Source organism: Ischnura elegans, chromosome 1 (assembly GCF_921293095.1).
Source record: "Ischnura elegans chromosome 1, ioIscEleg1.1, whole genome shotgun sequence".
Taxonomy (NCBI): Eukaryota; Metazoa; Arthropoda; class Insecta; order Odonata; family Coenagrionidae; genus Ischnura; species Ischnura elegans.
The window spans coordinates 71,741,042-71,765,599 of record NC_060246.1 but is presented as its reverse complement, the minus strand read 5'-3'; the positions used below and the strand labels follow the sequence as shown (position 1 = coordinate 71,765,599).

The following is a 24,558-nucleotide window of genomic DNA, read 5'->3' as shown; positions in this document are numbered from 1 at the left end:
AAAAAAATCGATTTTTGCGATCCGCCCTACTACTCAGGTACTGCGAATTATTTCTATGGATCTAGTTGTAGATGACAATAAAGGCCGGTTGTAAGCATGCAATGATTCATAGGAATATCTTTGAAATAAATTTACAATAATGATCAAAATGGTATAATTTTGTTTAAGGAAATTGTAGGATTAGTGTTTTAGGAACTTAATTTTTTTGGGCATTAACCTTGTCGCATTGGAGAATCTTGCGCGTTCCAATGACTCCGCAAGCTGCGCTATTGTGAATGATTCTCCATTACTCCCGGTACAGCCACCTATACCAGATAATTCGAAAGGTAATATTCGAGAACTAGACTTAACATGAAAGTAAGGTGGCAGGGGCGTATCCAGGATTTTTTTCTGGGAGGGGCACAAGCAAGGCCGTATCCAGGATTTTGTTCTGGGTGGGGCACAAGGATACCTCGTAATACAAAACGAATGCAATGATAATGGGAGCGTATTAAAAATCTTGCATATTTTTGAGGGTCTGGGGGGGGCACGTGCCCCCGTGCCCCCCCCCTGGATCCGCCTATGTAAGGTGGTCATATACTGGTGCAGGCGGAAAATTTTTCATACTTGGGCAGCACATTACATGCAAAGAACACCGCAGTAAGGATATCAGGAAGAGGATAGTTTTATCAAAGGTGGCGCTTTTGATTATGAAATAGCCGATGAAAGGATCATTACGTATGACGGTGAAGAATAGGAGGTAGAAAAGTCTTGAGTGTAGCGTAGCTCTTTGCGGTGCGGAAACGTAAACACTGAGAAAAGAGGTCGAGACAAAACTGGAGGTGCCAATGATGTGGGTTAAGGTGGGAATGAAGAAGGTGAAAAGGACAGAAAGGAAAAAGAACGCGGAAGCGCTAGACATGATGTTTGAGGAGAGTAATCCTGTAGATGAGACAGAATGTTTGAATGGATCGAGTACTAATCGGAGAGAAGATGCTAAAATTAAATTTAGAGGGAAAAATGTTAGGAGGTGGAAAGGATGAGAATAAAATTCAAAGATAAAGGTAAGGGAACAGCTCTGAGTATGAACTAAAGAGTGAGTGTGAATGTGGGAGGAGGAACAGACCAGGACGATACGCAGAACGCTTTGCGTAGGCCTACCTTAATCGGTGGAATACTTTTTTAATAATATTAATAATCAACTTTAACGGAGAAAGCGTTCGAGTGCTGGTGGTTAGAGATCTATTACCTCTGTTATATGTATTAACGTTGAGACTCAACGATAAACAAGAACGTTCTCACGGTTTATTAAATATTCTGACAGGCAGAAGGGAATTCTGAAGCATTAGTTGACATATTTTTGGATTTCGACGCATTAAAAATGACGAAAATGAAGTGTTTAAAAATCTATTATTTTGGTCAGGGATAGTGGCGAATTAATGCAATGCTTAGGGAAATGAACTTGAATAAAACTATGCACCTCAATTCTGTATTTTAGATAAACAGAGATTAATAAAATATGCACATCGTTTTTAACCATTTATTTGCACATACATTGAAATCGACGGCATAGGCACCCTTTCATGCACAATTCATTTATCACGATCCATTACCACCATCATTTACTCACATGGAAAATATCGTCCCAAGAACACACGTGCAGGTATCAAAATACACATTCTAATGAAAGTGATGTCAGTTGATCATGTGACTATTTCATCGGTGGTTAATTTCTTTAGGCAGAAAATCCAAAAAGCAGAGCCACCCAGAGGTGTTAGGAGACCTGGAACATTTTTTTCCACCCCTGCCCAACATTTCAGAGCGCCGAAGAAGTCTTTATACTATGACCCCTGGATATGGAGACCTGGAGAAAATTGACCCCTTCTCCCTTCGTGCGGCCCTGCCAATTTGTGGTATGCTGCTATGTGGTATGTGCTATGCTGCCTGGTCATTTTGACTAGTCTCATTACTTTCTGAGAGGGGTTCCTCTCCAGAAGGAAATCATCTGGAGGGCAATTTGGGATTCTCGATGAGGAAGGTGAGGCATGGATCCTTGAGGAAGAGCAGAATGCCTTTCAGGTAGACCCGCATTGTAGAAAAGTTTCGCCAATCAATTCTTACACTGCTCCACCAACTGAACTGGTTGTGTGGTGCAGTGATGTTATGAGAGTTCGCGTGAAAGCTCAACGCCCTTCAATGCGCACAACGGCAGAGAGCGTAGAAAAGGGTTCTGCTGGCGTAATAAGCTGGCATGGGAAGAGCAGCCTTCGTGAACTCCAGATAGAGATGGAACTGCTTGCTTTCTCATAGCTGCAGCAAACGCCCACAATTGGCTCGATTCGATGGAAAGTTGGTCGTCGTTCAGGGGCCAGACAACAGCTTTCAAGCGATCTCTGTCACCGTGTACCCTACATTGGCACAATGCTCGCAACAAGGCCTCGCCTTCCTGACCGGCGGAAACCAACCTTCAGGAAAAGTTTCGGATTCCCACTCACATCTGATGCCATTCTCAGAATCCGTCTGGCATGAAATTTCACCAAGCACACTCAAAGAGACCCCCAAAAGCACTAACTCCAGATTTGAATAAGTTAACACAAAATACAGTTTAATACTGAAATCTCCTATAGTCCACCAAACTTCGAACATGAATAAAATTTTTGAATTCCTCAGGGACAGCAATGCGATTCGATGCCGTCATAGAATCCAGGTTTTTCAGCCCTTCCCTTTGGAATCGGACCTGTTGTAGATGACGATAGGGTTTTCGTCGCTCGTGCCCACTCCAGAATAGACGTACATATAGCGGCTGCTCCAATGCAGGAACACGTAGACGAAGGACACGAAAGCGGCGACGGCGTTCATCAGGCAAGAAGCGATGAGGAAGTAGAAGAGCATCCCTTCGACGTCGTCGCACGAGAGATCACGGTAGTAGTAGGTCCTGCCGGCGGAGGGCATTTGGTAAAGGTCCTCCACCCGGGACGCGATGGCGGGCACGTTGGAGCAGATGCAGGAGGAGTTGAGGGCGGAGGACTCGGCGGATAGCTTGGTCGAATGGCACGCCATCTTCGAGAGGAAAATGACGTGCAGAAGAGCAAACACGCTGGCGCAGAGGCACGTCGCGATCACCACTATGGACAGCGTCACGCTGATAACCTGTGAAAGGAAAGCAATGTACTCTTATTGTCTTGTTAGTTTTACTGACCTCTTAAATAAACTTGGATGGAAATCTCTGTCAGACCGTAGACTGAAAAATAGACTAAACATATTACGTAAATCCAAGAGCATTATATTTTCCGTCGAAGTTAGTTATATCTTACGAACGCCAACATACTACGATAGATCAGATCATATAAATAATTATAGAGTAATCATATAATAATAATAATCCGATATATTCAGAAATTCGTTTTTACACGATCAATAAGAGACTATAACGGCAGCTTTAGAACTCACAAATGGGTTAGTTGACATAGTTAGATATGTAATATTTAGAGATTTCTAATTTTGGTAATCATAATATCAATCCTGATATAATCAAGATAATGTAAAGAGAATAACACATTAGCCACAAATTTGGAACAAATAAAATATCAGTATGGCTTCCGGTTAAATTACGTAATATCATCTCCGCCTCCTGAAAATATTCTGAAGGATTTTTTGGATTGGAAATTTCTACTTACTAGGTATTGTACCTTGACTGTAAAAATACAGCACCCCAAAGGCATTCCGGGATAGTCCTTGCGGCAGCAGCACAGGAGGAATATACCGAAACATCCGCTCAACAGCAACTGGAAAAAATAGATAACGAATGGGAATAAGTCACAATTAAATTGATAAAGGGACTTAAATCATTATTTCCCCATAAGAGAAAGTTACGTCCCGGACTGCCAGAGGCAATTCTTGCATTCAATTTGTGAGCAATGACATATCACATCACGACTTAGGGTTAAAAAGCTATTCTGCTTGACCCAATTGATCTTTACTAAGCATGCTGTAAATACTGGTCCATAGTGGCACACTGATCTCGTAAATAAAATAGTCTGGCGAGTAGCTTCATGAGTTACGCGTCAATTCAGCATAAATTTAGATAAATTAGTCCTTATGTTTGAAAAGAAATTCAATTGGATGTATGGGGCATAAAAAGAATTGTGAGTAGCATATGCGTATCAAGCATATTCGGCTGATACAGCTTAAAATTTAAATTATTATTTTCGCTTTCAAGAATCCATGTCAAAGAATTTTAAATTAAAAGTGATCGTAAGACAACCAACGCAATGTAGGTAAGGCTCAATCGGTACAATGAACTATAAGTTCTATGAGACCCATAACCGTAGATTTATTTCCAAGCATTTATTAAATGAACCGTCTTTGAAGCTTCGTCAGCTATTTTTATTGATAAACGGGATTTCATATGATATAACAGCTTTTTCAAACTCTATCTCTTAACAACAAGTTTAGTGGATAGAATTTTTCTTAATCGAAGGAAATTTTCGCCGAGTCACAAGCAAAACAATTCCAGCTTTCAATTAATGGCCGGAATCACCAGAGCCTGAAATTCATACAGAAGTTTCCTAAATATTTTTCGTACAGATATTTTCTTTTTCTTTCCTCAATAGTTTAAACTCATGAAATAAAAACTTTGTGATGATGATGAGTTTTAGTTAAAAAATATGCGTCCACGGAACAGATTTCCTTATGCTGGGAATGTAAAAATTCGTGACAAAGGCCAATTTCCGGGATTAAAATATTTTATAGGCCCTCGGTAATAAGTTCCCTGTCAGCACAACAAAATAGTTTTCAATTAGTACAGCCGCCAAGATAAATAATAATACCAACTAAACGACATTTATTAGCTCTAGCAGGCCACCCAGCGTTGCTTGGGATCGATAGTACCCAGAAAAGAGGGAAACGTAGAACTTGGAATCCATGATCATACAAGGTTTTTATCCGATTGTTTCTGGCTTTACCTTGTGAAAATCCATTCTGAACAATAAAAAGTTATGGTACCTTTTCACACGATTTATTCAATACGACCGGTTTCGTCGCAGAGGCGACATCATCAGGTACAGACATCGTTATATTAACAGTTATTTTTATTATTCAAGGTTTTTAATGTTTTCACTTTTAGCGTGTCAAGAGGTGTGCCTATCCTGCAGGATGACCAACCGCAGAATTTATATGACGTGACGTAACAAAATGTAATGATTATGAGATAACGACGCATAGAACGTGCCAGACGCAACCGAAAGTAGCACAACGGGGCTCGATGGCATGAGATACACCTTTACTATGCACTTATGTACTAACTTCGGTTGCAATCCATGGAGCCGTATGGAAACCTAAAGCGGACAGACAGAGAGCGTAAAAGTGCAAGAAAATTCGCAGGGGATTTTTTATGAAATATGGTAAAAATTGGTCCAGTTAGTAGCTCAAATACATTTGATGCATAAAAAATTAGTTTTGTGCGTAAGTATGATCTGGGATTAAGGCTAAACTACGCTTCCATCTACCAAACTCAGCACATATCATGCACATGGAATATTAATCAATAAACTCCTTACCGGTCCGCCACTCCAGCAAGGGTTGTCCCTAATCCTGAGGTCAGGGGCCCATATCAGCATGTATATCCCGAGGGAGAGTACAGCCACGCCGAGCAGAAGCTGGAAGAAGACCAAAGCTGTCGCCGCTTTGTGGTGACGCATCACCGGAGGCAAATACTTCCTCGGCACTGAAACATAAACAACACAAATAAAGTTACAGTAATTATCCTAGATATGAGTGGAGGCATCACAAAGAGCAATGATTAGTAAAAATAATAATATTAATCGTTTAATATGAAACATTAACATCTCTCTCAATTTAACGTGATAGTTGCGCAGAAAATTTTGAGATGGAATACTTATTACAAGGAATATACCGCTTAAGGTAGGATTAATTGACATATTTTACTAATCACCCCGGTTTTGAATGAATCGTTCCGCTTCGAGCCAATATCTGAGTGCTTTGGAGATGTTGCGAGTATCGGGCCTTCCTCGAATGCGTAGGCAGAAGCCGAAGGGAAGAAACTGGTCCAAACTATTTGAATGAATTAGTCTCGCCTTCTTTCTGCGTACCTTTGAAAACTGACCTTGAGTTAGAAAACATGCCATTTTTGAAATTAAAATATTACTTAAATATATATCAATGAACATATGATCTATATGCCAGTATGCAAACGAGGAACACTATTTTACCATCAGTATAAGTAGACAATAGGTAAATTTCCCCTTTAAAAATTTCCCTTTGTCTAATGATATTTATAGGTTACATACATGCTCACGCCATGAGGCCTTTACTTCTCTTTAGTCACATATGTCTTGTTAGCAAATGGTGAAAACAGAATGGTTCACTGTCTCGACTGAAAAATTCAATTCAACTCTGAGCAAAAATATTTTTGGTCACCCTCGCACCCTCTTGAGAATTTCAGGGCAATCAGTTTAAACACTCGAAAACATTTTCCTCTGCATCAAATTTGAAAATATTACCTCAAAAAATTCAGGGACGTAAAATTTTGACATTCGAGATGCAAATAAATGATTTAAAAGATCTCAATATCACTTGCAACATGATAATGCAGTATGGGATCGGGTTGGTGTGGTGGCTAGAGTGATGGTTTCCAACCCTGTGGGCCCGGGTTCAAATCCGGGAAGTGGCAGAGATTTTTCACAAAATGTCCGATCCCTACTTGTGTCCTGTGTGGACGGCCCTTTAAGCACAGCACTCCGTCCATCAGATGGGAGATTAGGCCGTGGCCCGTGAGGCATTTTTTACTTAGGAGCAGGTTAATACCGGCGCCGGGTTTCTCTCAACCCCCACGCTTCCCTCACGGCGTTAATGAACTCATTTGTAGGTCGCTTCCTCAAAGTATCTTGCCATACAGATAGCGCAGGCTTTCAACGAGTAATTCGTTGAGAAAAAAAGACAAAATGGGATCTGTCGAAGGGGAGAAAGGTGTCCTCTTAAATATCCAATAGCTTTTCTCTCGCATCGGCACTCTGGCCCTCGTCCGTTTTCACAGCATTCTCCGAGTCCACGCTCGTGGCAGTGGCGGGCGACTCGTCTCCACCGACACGTCCCGGGATCGATGGCAACAAAAAAAAATAAATGAGCTCGCGCGCCGCGCTCGCATTTTCATCCGTCGCGACGACGACGACGCTGTCATTTCCCCACGGCCGCGTTTGCATTGTGAGATTTCGCTGAGGACTGTCAACGGAGATAGATTCCAGGGAGGCGGGGGAGATACGCCAAGTTCCTCGACCGCTGGATGTTATGACCGGAAGCGCCATTTTGGCTCATTCAAATTTTATTTTCTCTTTCATTACCGTACCCATAACTAAGAAAGCTACAGTATATCAGGCGAAACATTTTCACTCGCGACCACCCGCGATATATCTGCTGAAGTGATACATCAATTTCTTGCAAAACCTTAAAACGTATTATTCTCAATTCGATAATAGCAAACAAGATGGCCAAAATCTGCCAGCTAAAGAGCAGTTCGGTTTGTAGAAAAGGGAGGTCTTGTGAAACGAAGATGACTCTCTTTGTCCATGATAAATATAAGTTGCGGGTGACAAAAAGTTCAAGTTGACACTATATTTTCAGACATAAGAAAGGCATTCGATAAGGTTCTGCATTCAAAGCTGATTCAAAAGTTAGAGGCACATGGTATAGATATGCATGTAATAAGTTGGACAAAGGATTTCTTAAACGAACGCGAACTAGGGTTCGTTTTGGATGGAGTGAGCTCGGATACCATACAAGTTACTTCAGGTGTACTTATAGGAAGTGTTATACTGTAGGTCCTATTTGGCTCCCTCTTCACTTTAATTGCATATCCATCGCGATCACGAACAAAATCCGCCTCTTCGCAGATGATGTAGTTGTGTACCCAGAAATGTATAGCCTTAGCGATTGATTGGTACAGGAAAAGGACCTCGCTTCCATAAAAGAATGGTGCAGTACTCGAGAGTCAGAATTAAATCCTGAAAAGTGTATGTTGATGAATTTTTGGGAAAAGAATATCTCATTAAGAAGAAGCTACACCCCTTACGGGATCCGACTAACGAATGCCGAGTTCGTAAAATACTTAGGGATCACCATTACTCGAGATCTTTCGTGGGGTAAACACATAGGCAAAGTACGTGGGAAAGCCAACCGTAAGCTGGGATTTGTAAATAGAATTATCAGTGAATGCCATGAAAAGGTGAAAGAGATAAGCTACCCGACTCTAGTGAGGCCTCACTTGGAATACTTATTCTGCTAGCGTGTGGCACCCTAATGAAGTCGGGCTGATATCTGAAATCAATAGAGTATAGTGCAAAGCGACCAGATTTGTGATTAGTCGTTACGATAAAAAGTGCGGTGTTTTAAATTTGCTAGACGAGTTAAAATGGGAATTTTAACAGGAGCGTAGAGAGCAAAGTATAGGCTAAATTTTCTTCGTAAATTCAAAGATTTTTTCTCTGGCGGCATGAAACATGTCCTTCGTTTACAATCGTACGATGGTAGCCGTGATCACGAGAAGAAAATAAAACATTTTTATAATTTTTTTATTAATAGTTTAGTTTTAAATAAATAAAATTAGTTAACTTTAGATTAATAAAAAATTTAGTTAATAAAATTTAGTTAATATTTTTCAACTCTTCGATTCAAAGTATGAAAGTACTAAGGGAATTTAAAGCATTAGGATTCATTCAAAGCCATTTTTGGCTGTATATTTTTCGAAATTCCTGGTACCTCTCCTTCCCGTTTCCAATAACCCCAGAGGTGACCCTCGATTTCAGACGCTTCGGGAAACCTCTATGTTTTCTGTCATTCCTTAATCCTCCTTTGTTCCATTCTTTCTTGTTAGTATTATTTATTGAGATCACACTCACTCCTTGACAAAAGTCCAAGAAGTGACTCGCCGAGTACCATGTATGGATAGGTTCGGTAAACGACCAGTATTCGTAGCTATCGCGCAATATCTTTCTTTTTGGGTAAGAAACTTCATGAATGCAAACTGAAAAACGAAAAAAAGGTGGGTTTAAAGTCAGTTATTTCCAACAACGTCAACTCTAAATTAAAACAATGGCTCATTATGACAGCACTGATCCTTTGTTTCCACAGAATATACAGAAAGCAAAAAGTGGCCCAGAGCCAACGTTAAGCCATGAAAAGAGATTATGTGAAGGTCTGCAGCGACGCTTTCCGTCGAGGCAGTTCACCCCCTTAAAGACCTCAGGAGGAGGGGGAGGGAGGGGTGAGGGGGCGTGGTGCGCTGACCCCTTTAATTTGAAACAATGAAGAGGCGCTGCGGGGAAATTCGCGTGCTGCGCGGAGGGAATCCTAGAAGAGACACGCGAAGAGCGGCGAGAAGAGATTGCGGGAGGACAAGGTGAATCATGGGTAGCCACCGATCGATGTCTCCTCCTCCCCCCACCCATTCAGCTGAAAGCAATCCGGTTCCGTTTAACCCCTCGTCCCACAGCGGTGCGAGAATGGAGTGAGGAAGACACAAATTAATAAGGAGCGACTTGGAGCTGAATCGACTTCTTCAACAAATAGCCTTTCTGTTCACTAAAAAGATTCTCCTCACGGACCAAATAACTGTATGGAACAAGTAATATTGTACGTAATCACGAGCAAAATGAAGTGAGAAAGATAAATTAATAAGGAGCGACTTGAAGTGGAAATCAACGGTAAAAATCCTTACTGTTCACAATAAAGATTCTTCTCACTGACCAAAACACTGTATGAAGCAAGTAACTTAGTACGCAGTCACGTGCACGAGTTCAAAGGTATTTACACCAACGGTAGAATTCTCCGCGAAAAAGATAAATGCCTGGATGCGAGCCCGGATCCGGTTAGGTACACTACTAGCGATTTGAAGAACTGGGTTCAACTTCCGGCTGAACCTAATGATTATTTCTTGGCGAATTTCACCCTGGGTGCTAATAGCTCCACAATAACCTCTGAACCAATGATCATATCTCAACGTATAACTTTTTCCCCACGCGAAAAAATTCCCTTTGAAATAATAATCCTCCGCCCTTGTCACAGTGAGTCTCCGAATTGATCTATTCCTGCACTGCTAATGAACTCCGTGAACAGCCATCGGCTGACAAGCAGGCGAACATCTATCTCAGAGAGAGAACGAAGAAAACCAATGTGCGCGTTTAGTTGGTTAGCACATATTTTTGAGAATGCTGAGGCCCCTATGGTACTCTCCCTGTCCACGTGCCTGCTTCAATCCTTTCGTTGAGAGCAGGGTAATGGTGACGCCGAGTTTCTCTCCAACCTCCCTTTCTTCATGACGCAAATAACGTGACCTATCGGTCGTCTCCTCCAACCCATCGAACTTAATAGACTGACCGCTGCTCCTGCCCGCAGAATCATCTTCGGACATACCACCACGTAATTATTATTATGGTAATGATTAAGAACCCCATGCCAGATAGGAGAATGAATCCCGAAAGGAATGCGACTACGTCAGCGAAGAAAGACACAGCTGATATAAAAACATCAGAGGATTATGCGAAAGAAAGGCGGCAATGGATGTACTGTGTTGGTGAGGCTAAGTGCTACCTTGGGTACGCATGGCCATTGGAGTAAGTAAATTATTCTCCGGGTGCCACACTCGCATACTCACAATCAGTGAAGCAGAACTTCAACCTGGAGTATAAGCAAGGGTACAGTTCACCCCATACTAAGCCGCTATGCGCTTTAATAACGCAGGCACGGAGTTTAAAATATTCATTGCTCCCAGGTTTCATCTTGCACCAGGTTTCCTTCCTTAGGCCGCCTCGCTCCGACATAATTTCATTATGGGTATCCAAAGGCTTGAATCACCTCGGAACCGAACTCGGGATCATGAGGTTAGTAGCTCTACCTATTAGCCAGCCGCTCCCGCAATGATACTCCAATAGTATATGATACTACTAACACAATAATATTTGTAAACATAGGAAACGATATCCAACGTCGCGACCATGAAGCCATGAGGGAGGGAGAGGTTTTGTAGTTTTGACAAAATTAATGCCGAGAAGCCATGAAAATGTGGAGTTAACATAAAAATAGTGAGGGTCAAAATGGAATGAGAAAAAACCAATTAAAACCGCTGACAGAAAGTCGCAGGAAAACATTCTAGGGCGAATAACAAAATGATGCATGCATAGTCGACATATATGGTGAAACGAGATGAATGGTTGGAAAAATGTGTAGGAAGAATCATGTAGGCGTTCAAAGCAACCAAGAGATACGGGTAATATCTCCCACGCCGGCAAGCAGGACTGAAAAGGACAATGATACAATAACATCTTTGGAAATCAATCTTTGGATACATGACTGACGCTGATGATCACGATGATGGATCAACCATGACCAATCCCGATTACGCGACACCGAGGATCGCGTAAATCAAAGCATTAATGCTCGTCATCATCTTTTCTCTTTCATAGACAAAAATACTACATTCATTTTCATTAACTTTATATTTACATGGATGGATGCTAACGCGGGATTCGGTCGCAGCAATATTATTTCTCAAGAGAAAATACTTTTCTGAGAAAATACTTTTCTGAGAAAAATATATTACAAAAGATATATAAAATTGTTTAAATAAGACTTTGTAAAATTATCCTCTCAATTCATTGGGGCATGACGCCTTTCGCTGAGTAATGTCCCATTATCTTGGGCAATGACTTCCGAAGTTAAATGAAATTATTACATAACGAGACACATCGTTCGCTAATAAACGAAGAAGAAAGCTTAGCAATGCCTTATTTAAACAGATTTATTAGGAATTTCCACCACAAAGTGCAGGAAATTATACGAGATACCTATATAATTATTGAAATTTACAATGTATTTATTCCACGATTTTATTATGGACACGTTCCATAATAAAATCGTGGAATTTCCATTTCTTTCCATTTCTTAAATTATTATTTTGTCTTAATAGCGATTCAAAAATAATCAAATTATGGTTTGAATTAATAAATTTAAAGAAGGCTTTACTACTGTTATAGCCAATGACCAACAGCATGTAAATCAGCGAAGCGCAAAACATCAAATAAAAAAAATGAGATGCAGTGTTTTTCGCTCCCACGAGTCATTTGCAAATAAGATACATAATGCATTTTTGTCTCTGATTTATTATATCTCCTCGTACCTAAATCATTTCCATTACAATTTAATTTAAATGGGATATTGATGTAGGTAAATTAAGTTATACGATTTCAATGATGTTTTTCTGTTCTCATCCCATTTTGACCATTGCTGAAATAAAATCATGGTCAGGCTTGCAGCAATGCGGAGAGGTATTCTTCACTTCTCGCCAAATAAAACCCACGGATCGGCTCCCCTTGTCCATCATGTGGGTGTTGCGAGGCGATCATCCTTTGGATCCCCTCCAAACTAAAAGACACGATTTTCGCCAACAGAGGTATCGATTAGAAATTTCCGATGAGGTGAGGGAATCCGAAGACTAAAGTCTTCGTAATTCATCAGCGAAAAGTGCCCGTTTCCAACACAGCTGAAATGCCGCCTAGAGACTTTTTATCTTGTTACTTTATGAGAACAGCTTTAAAAAAAACATATTCCTACAAATCTTATGATTGCGCTATAAGACAAATTGGTTTACTGATTTTCGATTCAGTATATGATACTCAATCACCGCTAAAACATTCCATATTTATTCATTCTCAAACCACCGAATACAGCTCATATTGGCCATTTTACATCGGGGTATTCAACAAATTCAACGGGTAAACGTATACTCAGGCGGGTTTCGAATCCGCGTCCTCTTGTTTGCAGGCGAGGACGTTACCCCGCCGCCACCGAGAAACAGGTATTTTCGTGGAAAGAGACAATTAACTTCTAAAAAAGAGGGAAAATCGAAGGAACTGTAAAATTTTATCTACTAAAGAAGAATGCTGGAAGAAAACGGTGGAAGGAGTAGAGAAATTAAGAGGAGGATCGAGCAAGCGAACTTTCTAAGATGAGACAAATGATGGTAAGTACCATCATTAAACTAAGGTGTTAACTAGATATTAGCTAATTCTATAGTGTATAGTATTCATAGATAATTTCGTGAAAGCTAGCGTCTATCATTTTTCTTCGCGTTGAGCGGTAAGAGCCAAAGATGAAAAGAATGAAATCCCTTAGTCACAGGTGCCTTTGAACCTTATTCTCCAAATCGATGCAAGTGCAAATCGTTGAAATGGAAAAAAAACAATAAAAAATGCAAACTTGAGTACGAAATCCTCAAAATGAAAAAGTATTCCGCAAGACTTGTGAATGACACATGTTTTTAATATTTCCATAACAGTATTTTTAAATTGCAAAATATTCTTCGTTTTTTATTGCTATTTTTTATTCATTCTGCACTCCGGTGAAAAACTGATTTCTTGCGTCTCTAAGGCAGAGCACAATCCCTAAACCGTTATACCTTGAAATCAGCGCCGGTATAAAAAAAACGTGAATAGATAGTGATATTTCGTTATTCACAAAACACTCCGAAAGACGCCTCGTGCATTGAGGATTATCTATCTCATTCGATCACTGTTATGAAGAGCTCCTTGATTTTCGCGAATACAAATTTTTGCGACTTCATGTGTACAGGAGGCTTTTGGGAGTAGCTGCCTAATACGCTTTTTGAAGCGAGCTTTGGCGTGTGCAAATACTAATCGTTACTTAATATCAAAATTAAAACTTTTATAGATTCCCTTCATTTTTCATGAAGTCCCCCAAATTTTATCTTGTCTTTTGATTTCGCACATAAGTCCAATTGCCACACACACACCATGATTTTAAGGCATTGACAAAAAGAATTGAACTCCCCCTTACACAGACAAGAAATCACTTTGTCATCGGAGTACAGAATGACCCAAAAAGATAATAAAGGAGGAAGAATATTTAGCAAAGAATAACAATTTCTATGGATATACTCAGAGCATATCTCATTCTAAAGCATCACTATCGAAGGTGATTGCCCTTCATATTGAGGCGGAAATGGAAATATCTTACTATCATTTCTTAATAAGCCCCAGTCATATTTTTCTCGGATGATAATGTAAACAAGGGAAAGGAATATCTTCCGCATTCTGCATATCGCCGGCGTGTGTACCTCGCGTACGCAGCGCGCCTTATCATACCTGTTGTTTATCAACAGAGTTTGATTCACAGTGCGGGGAACTCGTTCGCTCAAACTAGTCGCGGACGTAAAGGCGGGAAAGGGGCGAGGCCTGGAAAGATAAGGAAGAGCTCGAGTGGACGAGGAACTTGTCTCGCGATTGAAACTCCCCTTTAAAGAGCAGCGCACACACACAGCTTTCCTTTCACTCACCGCTCTCTTTTCCCACAGGAAGAAAGTCGTTTCAGGGTGAAGGGCGGCAAACGATTAGAAGCGACGTGAAGGGAGCGCTATGTAGGGGCAGTTTGCACTAGCACAGCGGTCGCCTCGACGACTTGAAAATAAATTGCCATTGATCCTCATTTATACGTGCTCTCCGAGCACATGTCAGGGTTGTCGTCCACCAATCTCTTCCATCTCCTTAACTGAGATATCCAAGGTGTTGAGATAATGATGAACATATTTTTTCCACCAAAACTGATACTTTTCAGCCAACATCCGTAACATTAGTAACCTTAAGTTAGACGCGGCTCTTCGTTCCGATATCCTATCTGCTAGCCTTTTCATAGTAACGTATTTCTTTCCTTTTACATCGTTAATAATCTTTCCTATGTAACTCACTCAGGGTCGTCCCTTGCCTTTCTTCCCGCCCACCTATCATCCTTCGACGATTGTTCTCACCAGGTCATCATATCTAATGATCTACATCTACATCATACCCTGCGAGCCACCTCTAGGGTGATTGTAAGGGGAAATATGTGGGCTACTAAATTGTACTGTCTTTTTCTTAGGGTAGATAAAGCTGGAGTCTCTTATTTAAACGAATAAAATATGTACTTATATTTATTTTCAAAAATTTCCCGGTAGACTGAAGAGAAAAGCATTTCTCTGGCTTATCCACTGGTGATGTTTTCTAATGATCCCGTTGAGTGAATTTTGACACAGCAGTGATCACAGGAGATGATAGAAAAGTCGTCTGCTGAAAAGTCAGAGTCATTAGAAATCATTTTTGAACATTAGAAAACAAAACGTTTTGCATGCCTCTGTATTTATTTCCACGCACTATTCAACTGAGTTCTAAACGTGCTCTGATATTATATTTTTATAGTTCATTGACAATTTACACTAGATCCACCCATAGTTTCAGCCGCTATTATCCGAGCTATAGAAGCCTATCTAAATATTCTCACTGAATCCAGATTTTTGACAAGCAAGGATGATAATTTCACTTTTTATAACCTTACATGAGCAAAGTAGTTAAGTTTCCTTGAAAAATAACCTTCAATATCAATTCAAGAAACCCTATCAAATAATACATACCAACAATCTCCTTTTACGCCATCATTTCATGCAGTGCGAATAAATATATAAAATACACAGGCAATACCTCTTGCGGTCGAATTTTGAGTCGCCATATTATTGAAATCAGGATGAATACAATAAAAGAAAATTCAATTATTTTAAGGAATGCTACAAAATAAGTGGATATATTACGCTTGAAGATCGATCGATTCAATAAAAATATCAGCAAAAATAATTTATTCATCGAGTCATCAAGGCCTACTTTTTTATAAAATAGTGTTAGTTTCGTGCTAAGACCTGTTTAAACGGTCACTTAATTTTGCATTTTAGTCCCCCCCTCTTCCTTTCCTCTCCTATCCGTAATTGTCAAAGTAGATGAGGTTGTGATGTCAATGGATATCGTACTTCCCAGGTTATTTTGTTGTGCATGATATTTTGTTTTTTAATGCTACTGTTATTATTTTAATTGCTTCAAAATCAATATATTGGTCTTCTCGGCTGTTTCTGGATCCATGCTAAATAAATAAACATATAAATTCATATTCCATAGCGTCCGCATAAAAGAAAAGCTAGATTCCCGAGACCGAAAAGATATACAGAAGTTTATGGGCACTGGGTATAGATTTTCACCCTTCAAATTCATTTTTGATGACAATGACGCGCATGCGACTTCATTCCAATAATTCAACCTCGAGATCGACTAGGTGCTTTCTGTTAAGTTACGCCCGCTCCTTTGACCGAATGAATAGGCGATGACTAACGCGAGGAAATGAATTTCCTGCTCATTAGTTACATCGGGATACCGGCCAGCATGAGTCAGGGAGAATGTGAAACGGTGGCGAAAGGGATGTGATGACACCTGTTGCCATGTCTACACCTCGTTAGTTCTGGGAAGGCTATCTGAATTGACGGACAAAGCTTGAGGTGCTCGCTAAGCACAAAATATGAATAGGAATCACATGATTAACCCATTATAAGCCAATGCTACTTCTACGTAACATCAAAACTTGATAAATTTTCAGCTCTTATGAGAAAAGATTTAAACTACGTGATCATTTGTGCAGTAAAGTTTAATGGGGAAATATGTAGCTGCCACATTAATTATGATCGAGTAGAAAATTTTCACATTGAAAAAATGAGAAGTCTTGAAATTTAATTTCTCCCAGAAGCAGCTCCGGGTTAGAAAGGGTTAAAGAAAGACGTGAACAAGGGCAAATTGGATTAATATACTAAATTGTGGATTCATCAACGTCTTTTCACGGGAAAAAAACTTTAAAGAAATAAATTCAAAAGGGACAAAACAGCAAGTGATTGGTCAAAAAATAGATTATTCCAGTGGATTTTTTTCATATTATGTTTTATAATATGTATATATATTATATTCAATATTTCTTTCCTTTTTTGCTTCGAAGTAAAACTTGAAAATTTATACTGCAATGATCACTTAGTCCGACTCATGAGGACCTACTTATCACGGTATTAATACATATTTTTCAATTAGGATAATACGACATAATGGAACATATGTTATATTTAACGAGAGCCTTACTTAAGTCTATTTGAATCGTAAATCTATTCACATTTTATCAGGTGACTCAGATGGTAGAGAAAAAATTGTGGCAATTGCAACACCTATTTCTACAGAAATTCTGATTGGTCTGAAAATCCAGTAACCGGAATTAAATAACTGTACTCCAAATAAATGTATAAAATAATATTTGATACCGGAAAAATAAATTTCAGTCTCATCTCTCTAGCACTGGAGGAAACGAGTCGCGTAATCAACGAGCAACACCTGTTGCTTACGGCGGAATTTCTCTGAGGATAAAAGAACGTGGCTAAGACGAAAGAGTTCTTTTATGTTCTATCCACTGAAACTGCAGGAAATTCCACGCCAGTGAATTCAAGCAGTGGATGCATGAAGAAGGCAGAGATTCGAAACGAAAACCCGGCAAAGGAACTGAGAAGCGGGGGAGGTCGACCGGAATCCATGGAAACATACGAGGGGGTGAGAAGCCAAGGGGTACAAGTGATAACTAAACATTTTAGATTAATTCAAGAGCAGTGTCTTTTCTAACGAAGTTAACCATATCTTACGGACGCCAACATACTACGGAAGATCAGATCATATAAATAAAATAAGAGAGATTGTAGAACGGACAGGTTCAGAATGTCTTTTTTTCCACGATCAATAAGAGATTATAACGGCAGCGATAGAACTCATAAATGAATTGCATGATTTGTAGTGTAGCCTACAAACCCTATGTAAAAATTAATGCATGTTTCTTAATTTTATTATTATTTCTAACAGCATATGGTAGTATAATTTGTTAGTATACGTGACGCTTTTTGGACCGTGTGGTGTGCATGTGGGAGTCCAATTGCATGCTGCATGCTGGTGATTGATCACCCCCTGCCAAACACCCTAGAGGTGGCTCGCAAGTTATTCTGTAGATGTAGATGTGATGTTTTTTTTCTAAACAGATCTAGGTACTGAAATTAGGTGAAGAAAACAAACGAGATCAACTGGATATTTATAAGTGCATTGATTTTCCACTCGATGTGAGCATAGAGCAGTGCCGCATCCGTATCCCTTGACCACCAAGGTTTTGTGCATTCCTTCAATCAATATTATATGGTAGTAACCCCATGTTGTAAAAAAGATAATTTCTGAGATAAATCTCTGCGTGGGATTTATTTAAATGAGCATCTAAATAAAAGATAAAACGATACATGATTAGCATGAAATCAGATGTAAAAGAATTTCCACGCAAACATGTTGTTATTTATTCCATTATTAACATATTCTTTCGCGGTAACGGTCAAATCAAACCTGAAAAATGCACACTCAAGTCTAATATTGTGTATTGGCACCCATGCTTTTTTTTAAACTCACCTAGACCGTAGTTTGCATGAGTATGTATTTGCGTAGTGTCTTTCAAAACAACGATAAGAGATCTGAGAATGAGAGAATGTTGGTGAAAACTCACCCCTTGAGGTAGCTTTTTGAAAATTAAATAGAGGTAGACACATCAATAGACAAATCGGGTAACTTGAAACCTATTCGACAAAAATCAACAAACAATGTGTCATATTAGGTTTAATTGTAACGTCAAAGGGGGAATCCGTAAAAGGGGGTGAAGTCGTAAGGTCAGTGAGCGTTGAAGAAACCCTCGCTATTCACCCAGCACCCATAGACTAGTCTACAGAAAAAGCCGTGGTATTTACGCACCATCTCCAAGAGTTGGCCTTGAAAACCCATGCCATCCAGAATATTTTGTAAACTTAAAAAAAATCCTAAAATACCAACATTAGGAAACTCCTAAATCGTAGATAGTAAACTTTGACGCCCACAATACCTCAAGGTCTACAATGAATAAATGCTTCAATTTCCAATCCACAAGACCCAAAAACATTCCATTATCTATTAAGCATTCAATGGGCCTTTTGCTTTATGAAAATTTATATGAGAGATTAAATATATAGGGAGGAAAGCTCAAGAATACTCTTTGAACTCACGCGAAAAAATACTAGACACGCCTAAGAAATGAGACTACTTAATATCAGAAATTCGATAAAATTTTGCATCCACAGCATGAGAGCGAGCTGGACAATAGGAGGGTTAGTCGACCCCAAGCCCCCAAGCCGGCTGCTGTGACATCCCTGGGAGTAGAGAGAATGCCAATCATCGTTTAAGAGATACCCAACCACCGGCCCTGTAAATCAGGGCTGCGAACCTCAGTTGAACAGTAATCAGTAATGCGATGAGACGAGACCCCCTCAACCCCTATTGGCTTGAATCAGATTAAATAGAAATCTACTCGAAGTAAAAAAAGACTGAAGTCAAACGGTAGGCATATGCACAAAGCACTTTTTTGCTCTGCGAGTTTGTCCCTTTTATCGGTCGGACAAAGAAGTGATTCCGATTGAAAAATGGAGCCACCCTTCTCCTTGTGATACCATTCATAAGGTCCAAACATCCTTCATGGAGAGACATAGAGTCTTCCATTCGGAAAATTTCCTTATCAAGCTACTGCCAAATGATAATAATTCACTCTCCAATACACAATGGAATGAAATAATCAACGCCATTTCCATATATAAAAGTAATTTTAGCGATTGAAAATGTTCCAATTCAATGCGGTATCATCAGGTATACATGACCTGAAGAGTCAGTGAAATATGCTGACTCGTTTTATACATAATAATAGTGGAAATAGTGATCCGTATTTTATTCTATAATTACAATGAGATTTTACAGAACATCAACATCCACCTTTAATTTCTCCAATCTCATATCACCTCTAGCAATGATAATATCAGGAGCCTTATAACTACAGTCCTACTACAAAATTGAAAGGGAAAAGCGTGGTTACTTTTTCTTAAAACACGACAGTTGGCCATGGTAGGTTCTGAAGGGCTTTGAATGTGAGTAGAAAGCCAGTCCCCAGCGTGTAGAAAAAATTCTCCACGGCATAAGGTGCAGGTCAGAGTCTGCGGAAATACTTGACTTAAAATAAATGATGTAATTAGTTGAAAATATATTTGGAGGAATAACACGGTTAAAAATGACAACATCAAAGATATTTCTAACTAGAGGGAGGCTAAAATGTTAAGAATGATCAGGTAATGACACGTTCACTTCAAATTATTTTCTTAGTAGGGCACCTCAAACTTATACACGACCATTACCAGCTAACCGATATTGATAACACCCAAGAATGGCTAGTTCGTACAACTTGTTTTCCTCAATCCGTTACCCGATTACTGCATCCCATCGAATATCATCCATTATTAACATACACAATGCCGTATGCAGGAAAAGATACTAATTGTAAGATGCTAACTTTGGGACTCCGATCTCCGGTGAACTCCCGGGAAGATAAAAATTTTGAAATATGGAAAAAAATTGCATGGGAAGAAATGAGAAGTGCTCGAGGAAGGATGTAGGGCGACAGAAACGTTGGCAACTTTCTCTAGATAGTATGCCCTCAGAATCATCCGGATATTTAAACCTCCGTTACTGTGAGGCCAATTGACCGTGACAGAAGATATTAAGCGGCGAAATTAGTGAAGGAATGTGGTGTGAGGTGAATATTTATTCGTTGATGACTTTAGATAATATCAAATGCCTTGGAAAACTGATGTACCTAACAATTTAGGCAGCGAACGTGCAGGTTTTTTGACCTTGAGGACTGTAAAGCTCTTAATTACGGTTAGGCGAGTTAAATTCATTTGATATATTTCAATGAAAACAATTTCTTTTTCCGGAATGAAGTCCCTACCACCAATCATTTACGGGCGTAGAGTCGTGGCCTCAGAGCTGTCAGGTGATGGTGTATTCAGGTAGAGGAAAGGATAAGATAAAGTATCTTAGTTCTGAGCTAATGGAGACGGAGCGGGGACATATTTATGACCTCTGAGACCCCCTTGTTAAGGTCTGATGCCTGGTATATATTAATACATACTTCTGCCATATAATGGAGTACTTAACTTTTAAGACAATCTAGATAGATCAGCAACGGGTAAATCACTCGCAGTTTTAGTTTTTAAGCCAACTGAAAAAGGGGCGTATATAAGGGGGAAAGGGCTCCCTCCCCCACCCTTAGAAATGGCTTCATTTTAGTATTTAAGCTATCTATCGCCTGGTGCTTAGTGATGTCGTATTATTTCCTCTCCATCTACCAGTACTACAGTATTTTATCGGTTTTTACTTTCTCATTAATTATGGATATAAAATATAATGGGAAAGGAGATTTAAAATTACTTAACCTAATCTTATTTTGATCTTGTCCTCCCTGAAAATATATCACATATATGCCACTGAGCTCGCAACAAATCCAAATAAAGTCTCATTCCTCTTCGCGATTATAGCAAGGTTCCCTGCGCTCGCGAAACCTTCTGGGACGTCCGTGCACGCCATATGGTGAAAAAACGGTCCTAGGAGGGACTGGGACAGATGTGCATTTCGCGAGGCACGACTCAGAGGCGGGGGAAGGAGGGGCGAACTCCGAGAGGAAAGAAAGGGAAAGAAACGAGAAGTGAGATAATGAGAAGTGAGAGCTCGCACCTTTTCCCGTCCTGCTCAGCACGATCATCCGACTGTGTCGAAGCGAGTTCCTGGTCGGCGTGTGGCGACCCGAGAGCGAACTCGCCGGGGCTATCTTCTGCGGCACCGTGGTGGCCAGGAGCTGCTGCGCCGCCGGCACCCACGCGTCCTTCCCGTTGAGGCCCTCGCTGGCCGCCGGCGACACGCGGTGGTTGTCGTAGACGCTCAGGGGACGGCCGGGGTCCCTCGGTGAGTGGCCCTTGGTTCTCGGGAGGGTGTTGCAGTGCCCGCCGCCACCACCTCCGTCCCTCGACGTGTTCCTCTCATCCGCCGCCATTCCGGGGGGTTAATCGTGGCAGAGACCCAAAAAGTGCTGTCCGGAGACGTAAATCCAAAAGGCCTGCTTGTCTCAATTCTTTTTAAAAATATTTTTTTAGGGGATTAGACGGAGCGAGCTGGGCGCGCGGCTCACCAAAGAAAGAAGGGAAGAGGACCACGAGGTCCGACGTGGATTATTTGCCTTCTCTCTTTCGATCTGCTTGCTCTAGCGGAAGGAGAGGGTGGATAGAGGGGAAGGATTTGAGCAACAAAAAGTGCCCCTGAAGGGGGGGGGGGGGGCGTCACGGTCTGTCACAGTCGGTGGGTCACTGAGGACGGGAGGTGGGGGAGGAGATAGACAATGGGGGGGTGGGAGAGAAGTGGTCGGAGGAAAAGGAAGGAAATTGCTCACTCGAACGAAATACTCGGAAGATAAATTCCTGGGCACTTAAAAATGATCGCGGCCGGCAGTCTGGGCGTGTTAGATAAGATCTGCGAAAGAAATTTTCACACGGAAATTACCCGCTCTTCTCATTTAGTAAGTCCATTCTATCACCAGGTACATCTTCAGACGAAAAACGCTGGCAATGGGCAATTTCTTTCCTCGCTCTCTGACTTATTAACTGAACTCTCTAACTGAACAAGAGGTGGAATAATAGTCCGTATCGCTCAACTGCTTCTCTCTTGTTTTCGGCTCTTATATCTTCATCTATGAACACACTTCTAGGAAGTAGAAGTTCCGGGAATCGGTAAATGACGGGGAATATGGAGGAGAACGGATTTGATTCAATCTTCACCCGCTTTCTCACAATAAGACGATTCCTCATTTATTTCACTGTGCTTCCTTCCTTTTCTTTCATTCGCCCAATATTCCCACAGTTTTGGTAGTCTTCCACGGCAAGAAACTGGGACGCAATGCCCCTCATTTCTTCCAGTACGTAGAGAAACACCAGAGGAACCGGCAAGACTCCGTCTTCCTCGTCGGGAAACCGGTGACCGGAACAGCACAGGGGTCTCCGGTACAGAGAGGGAGAGTGCAGCAGCTTAGGGTTCCTAGGGAAAGAACCCCCCCCACCCCCACCACGCGATGCTGCGGCCCGTGGAGAAACAGATCCTCCGCGGTAAAAGGGGAGGAAGAAGCCAGCGATGCGTAGCCAGACGCGTTCTTCTTTGAGGAGGGCCACGGATGCAGCACTTTTCCCTCGGCACTGCGGGCAAAACCCTGGCAAGGGCGACGAATAGTCCTCGAATTGACACAGCGAAAACGACAATACAAGTAAACGGCGCCGCGACTCCGAAAGGCGGCTGTGCCCTCGCGTTCGCCGGGAGACACTGAACACGCGGGCGTCCGTGAGCTACCCGGGCTCACGCCGTATAAAACGTACGCTTTTCCCCCGAGTTCCCTCTCTCTCCTCTCGACCGCGCGCCCTCTCCCGTTCGCTTTCCCTACTACGCGCGGTCTCTCTCTCTCTCTCCCTCCTCCTTCCTCAGAGGGCCTTCCCCGCTCACTCACCTGGCCCTCCACCTCTCGCTTGCTTCGTCCTTCCTCGGGGTTCCTCCACCTCCACCACGCACAAGAGAGGAGACCCCGGGGCGGGCCGTCACGCACTCAACCATACGCCCTTCTCCAACAGCTAACTCCCCACACTCTTTCTTTCTCCTCTCCTTCCTCTACCCCCCCCCCCCCACAAGCCGCCGCTGTTGAGGGAGCGGAGAGGAGGAGGTGAAGGAGTGGAGTGAGCGCGTGTTGTGAGCTCGGCTGGCACCGGGGGATGGGGCGGCCGAGAGAGCAGGCCGGAGCGGAGTGGGGAGTGGGGGTTATCTCCCGGTCAAAACTTTTCGACTTGAAAGAGAGAGACGCTATGGAGGAGGCTGTTTCAATATGATTTTGGTGAGGGCCGGTGGTGTGCGTGAGATGCCTCGGTTTAGGCCTTAGTTGAGGTTAGAGACCCTGAATGTGGAACAGCAGTCTCTATAGCCACACGAATATAGTGCGCAATGGACCCTGGCGTGAGAATGCCGCATTTTAGCCTCTCTACTTCGATATCAGCATTATATTCTATATCAAATTTGAAGTGTCTTTGAGTTGGTGTGGTGGGTAGAATGCTGGCTTTCCACCCCTTGCGGGGCATAGTTTATATCTTGGCGGTGGCGGCGATTCTTACGAAATGCCCGATACCTGCTAGATGGGGGGCTTTTTGCTTTCTTCCAGTACAGCAACAAAGTACAGTCCGTCGGAACGGACATTCCGTGTTCTCCGCACGGGACCTTTCTTATTTCGATTGGAAATTGGGAACAGAGAAGGAAGAAAATAACCTTGTATTTTATTCCCATTTGGATCCCAGGATAAGGAAATTTCTTATCCTGATTCATTCATTATTATAAACTTTTAGCAAAACAATAAAAAGAATATATATTCTGTTAATGGAACTTTCAACAGAAATAATAGGTAAGTAGTGCACAACACCTATCTTCCGAAACACCTACGGGATACATGCTTTAGCTAGTTCTAGTTCTAGTAAATTATCAATTCTTCAATTGATTTACATTTTCATCAGCTTGGCTAACACCACGCCGTTTACCGGTAGCTCCTGTCATCATCATTGTCATCTGCTAAACTTTAATTAAAATACAATCAACACAATTTCGTTGTTAGATCTTATGATCAAATCTTCACACACATATTTCATCGATAGTAAGAGTAAGGGTTCAGAATTAGTGACACTGGGAATTATTTTCTAAAAATTAAAAATGTCACACA

General features: G+C 41.3%; 1 protein-coding gene across 2 annotated transcripts; it reads right to left on the bottom strand.

Annotated features, from left to right (window-relative positions):
- Nucleotides 1-1,505: 1,505 nt before the first annotated feature.
- Nucleotides 1,506-23,420, bottom strand: LOC124163119 (sarcospan). 2 transcript variants are annotated; one of them, XM_046539908.1, is made up of 4 exons: nt 21,501-23,420; nt 5,538-5,704; nt 3,669-3,764; nt 1,506-3,129 (listed from the first exon to the last, which is right to left on the bottom strand). In XM_046539908.1, exons 1-4 carry the CDS (start codon nt 21,814-21,816, stop codon nt 2,692-2,694), a joined length of 1,017 nt encoding a protein of 338 aa, XP_046395864.1. In that variant the 5' UTR covers nt 21,817-23,420; the 3' UTR covers nt 1,506-2,691. The 2 variants fall into 2 exon arrangements, with proteins under 2 accessions (XP_046395864.1, XP_046395863.1); XM_046539907.1 differs by having other exon boundaries at nt 3,657-3,764; nt 21,501-23,419.
- Nucleotides 23,421-24,558: the final 1,138 nt, after the last annotated feature.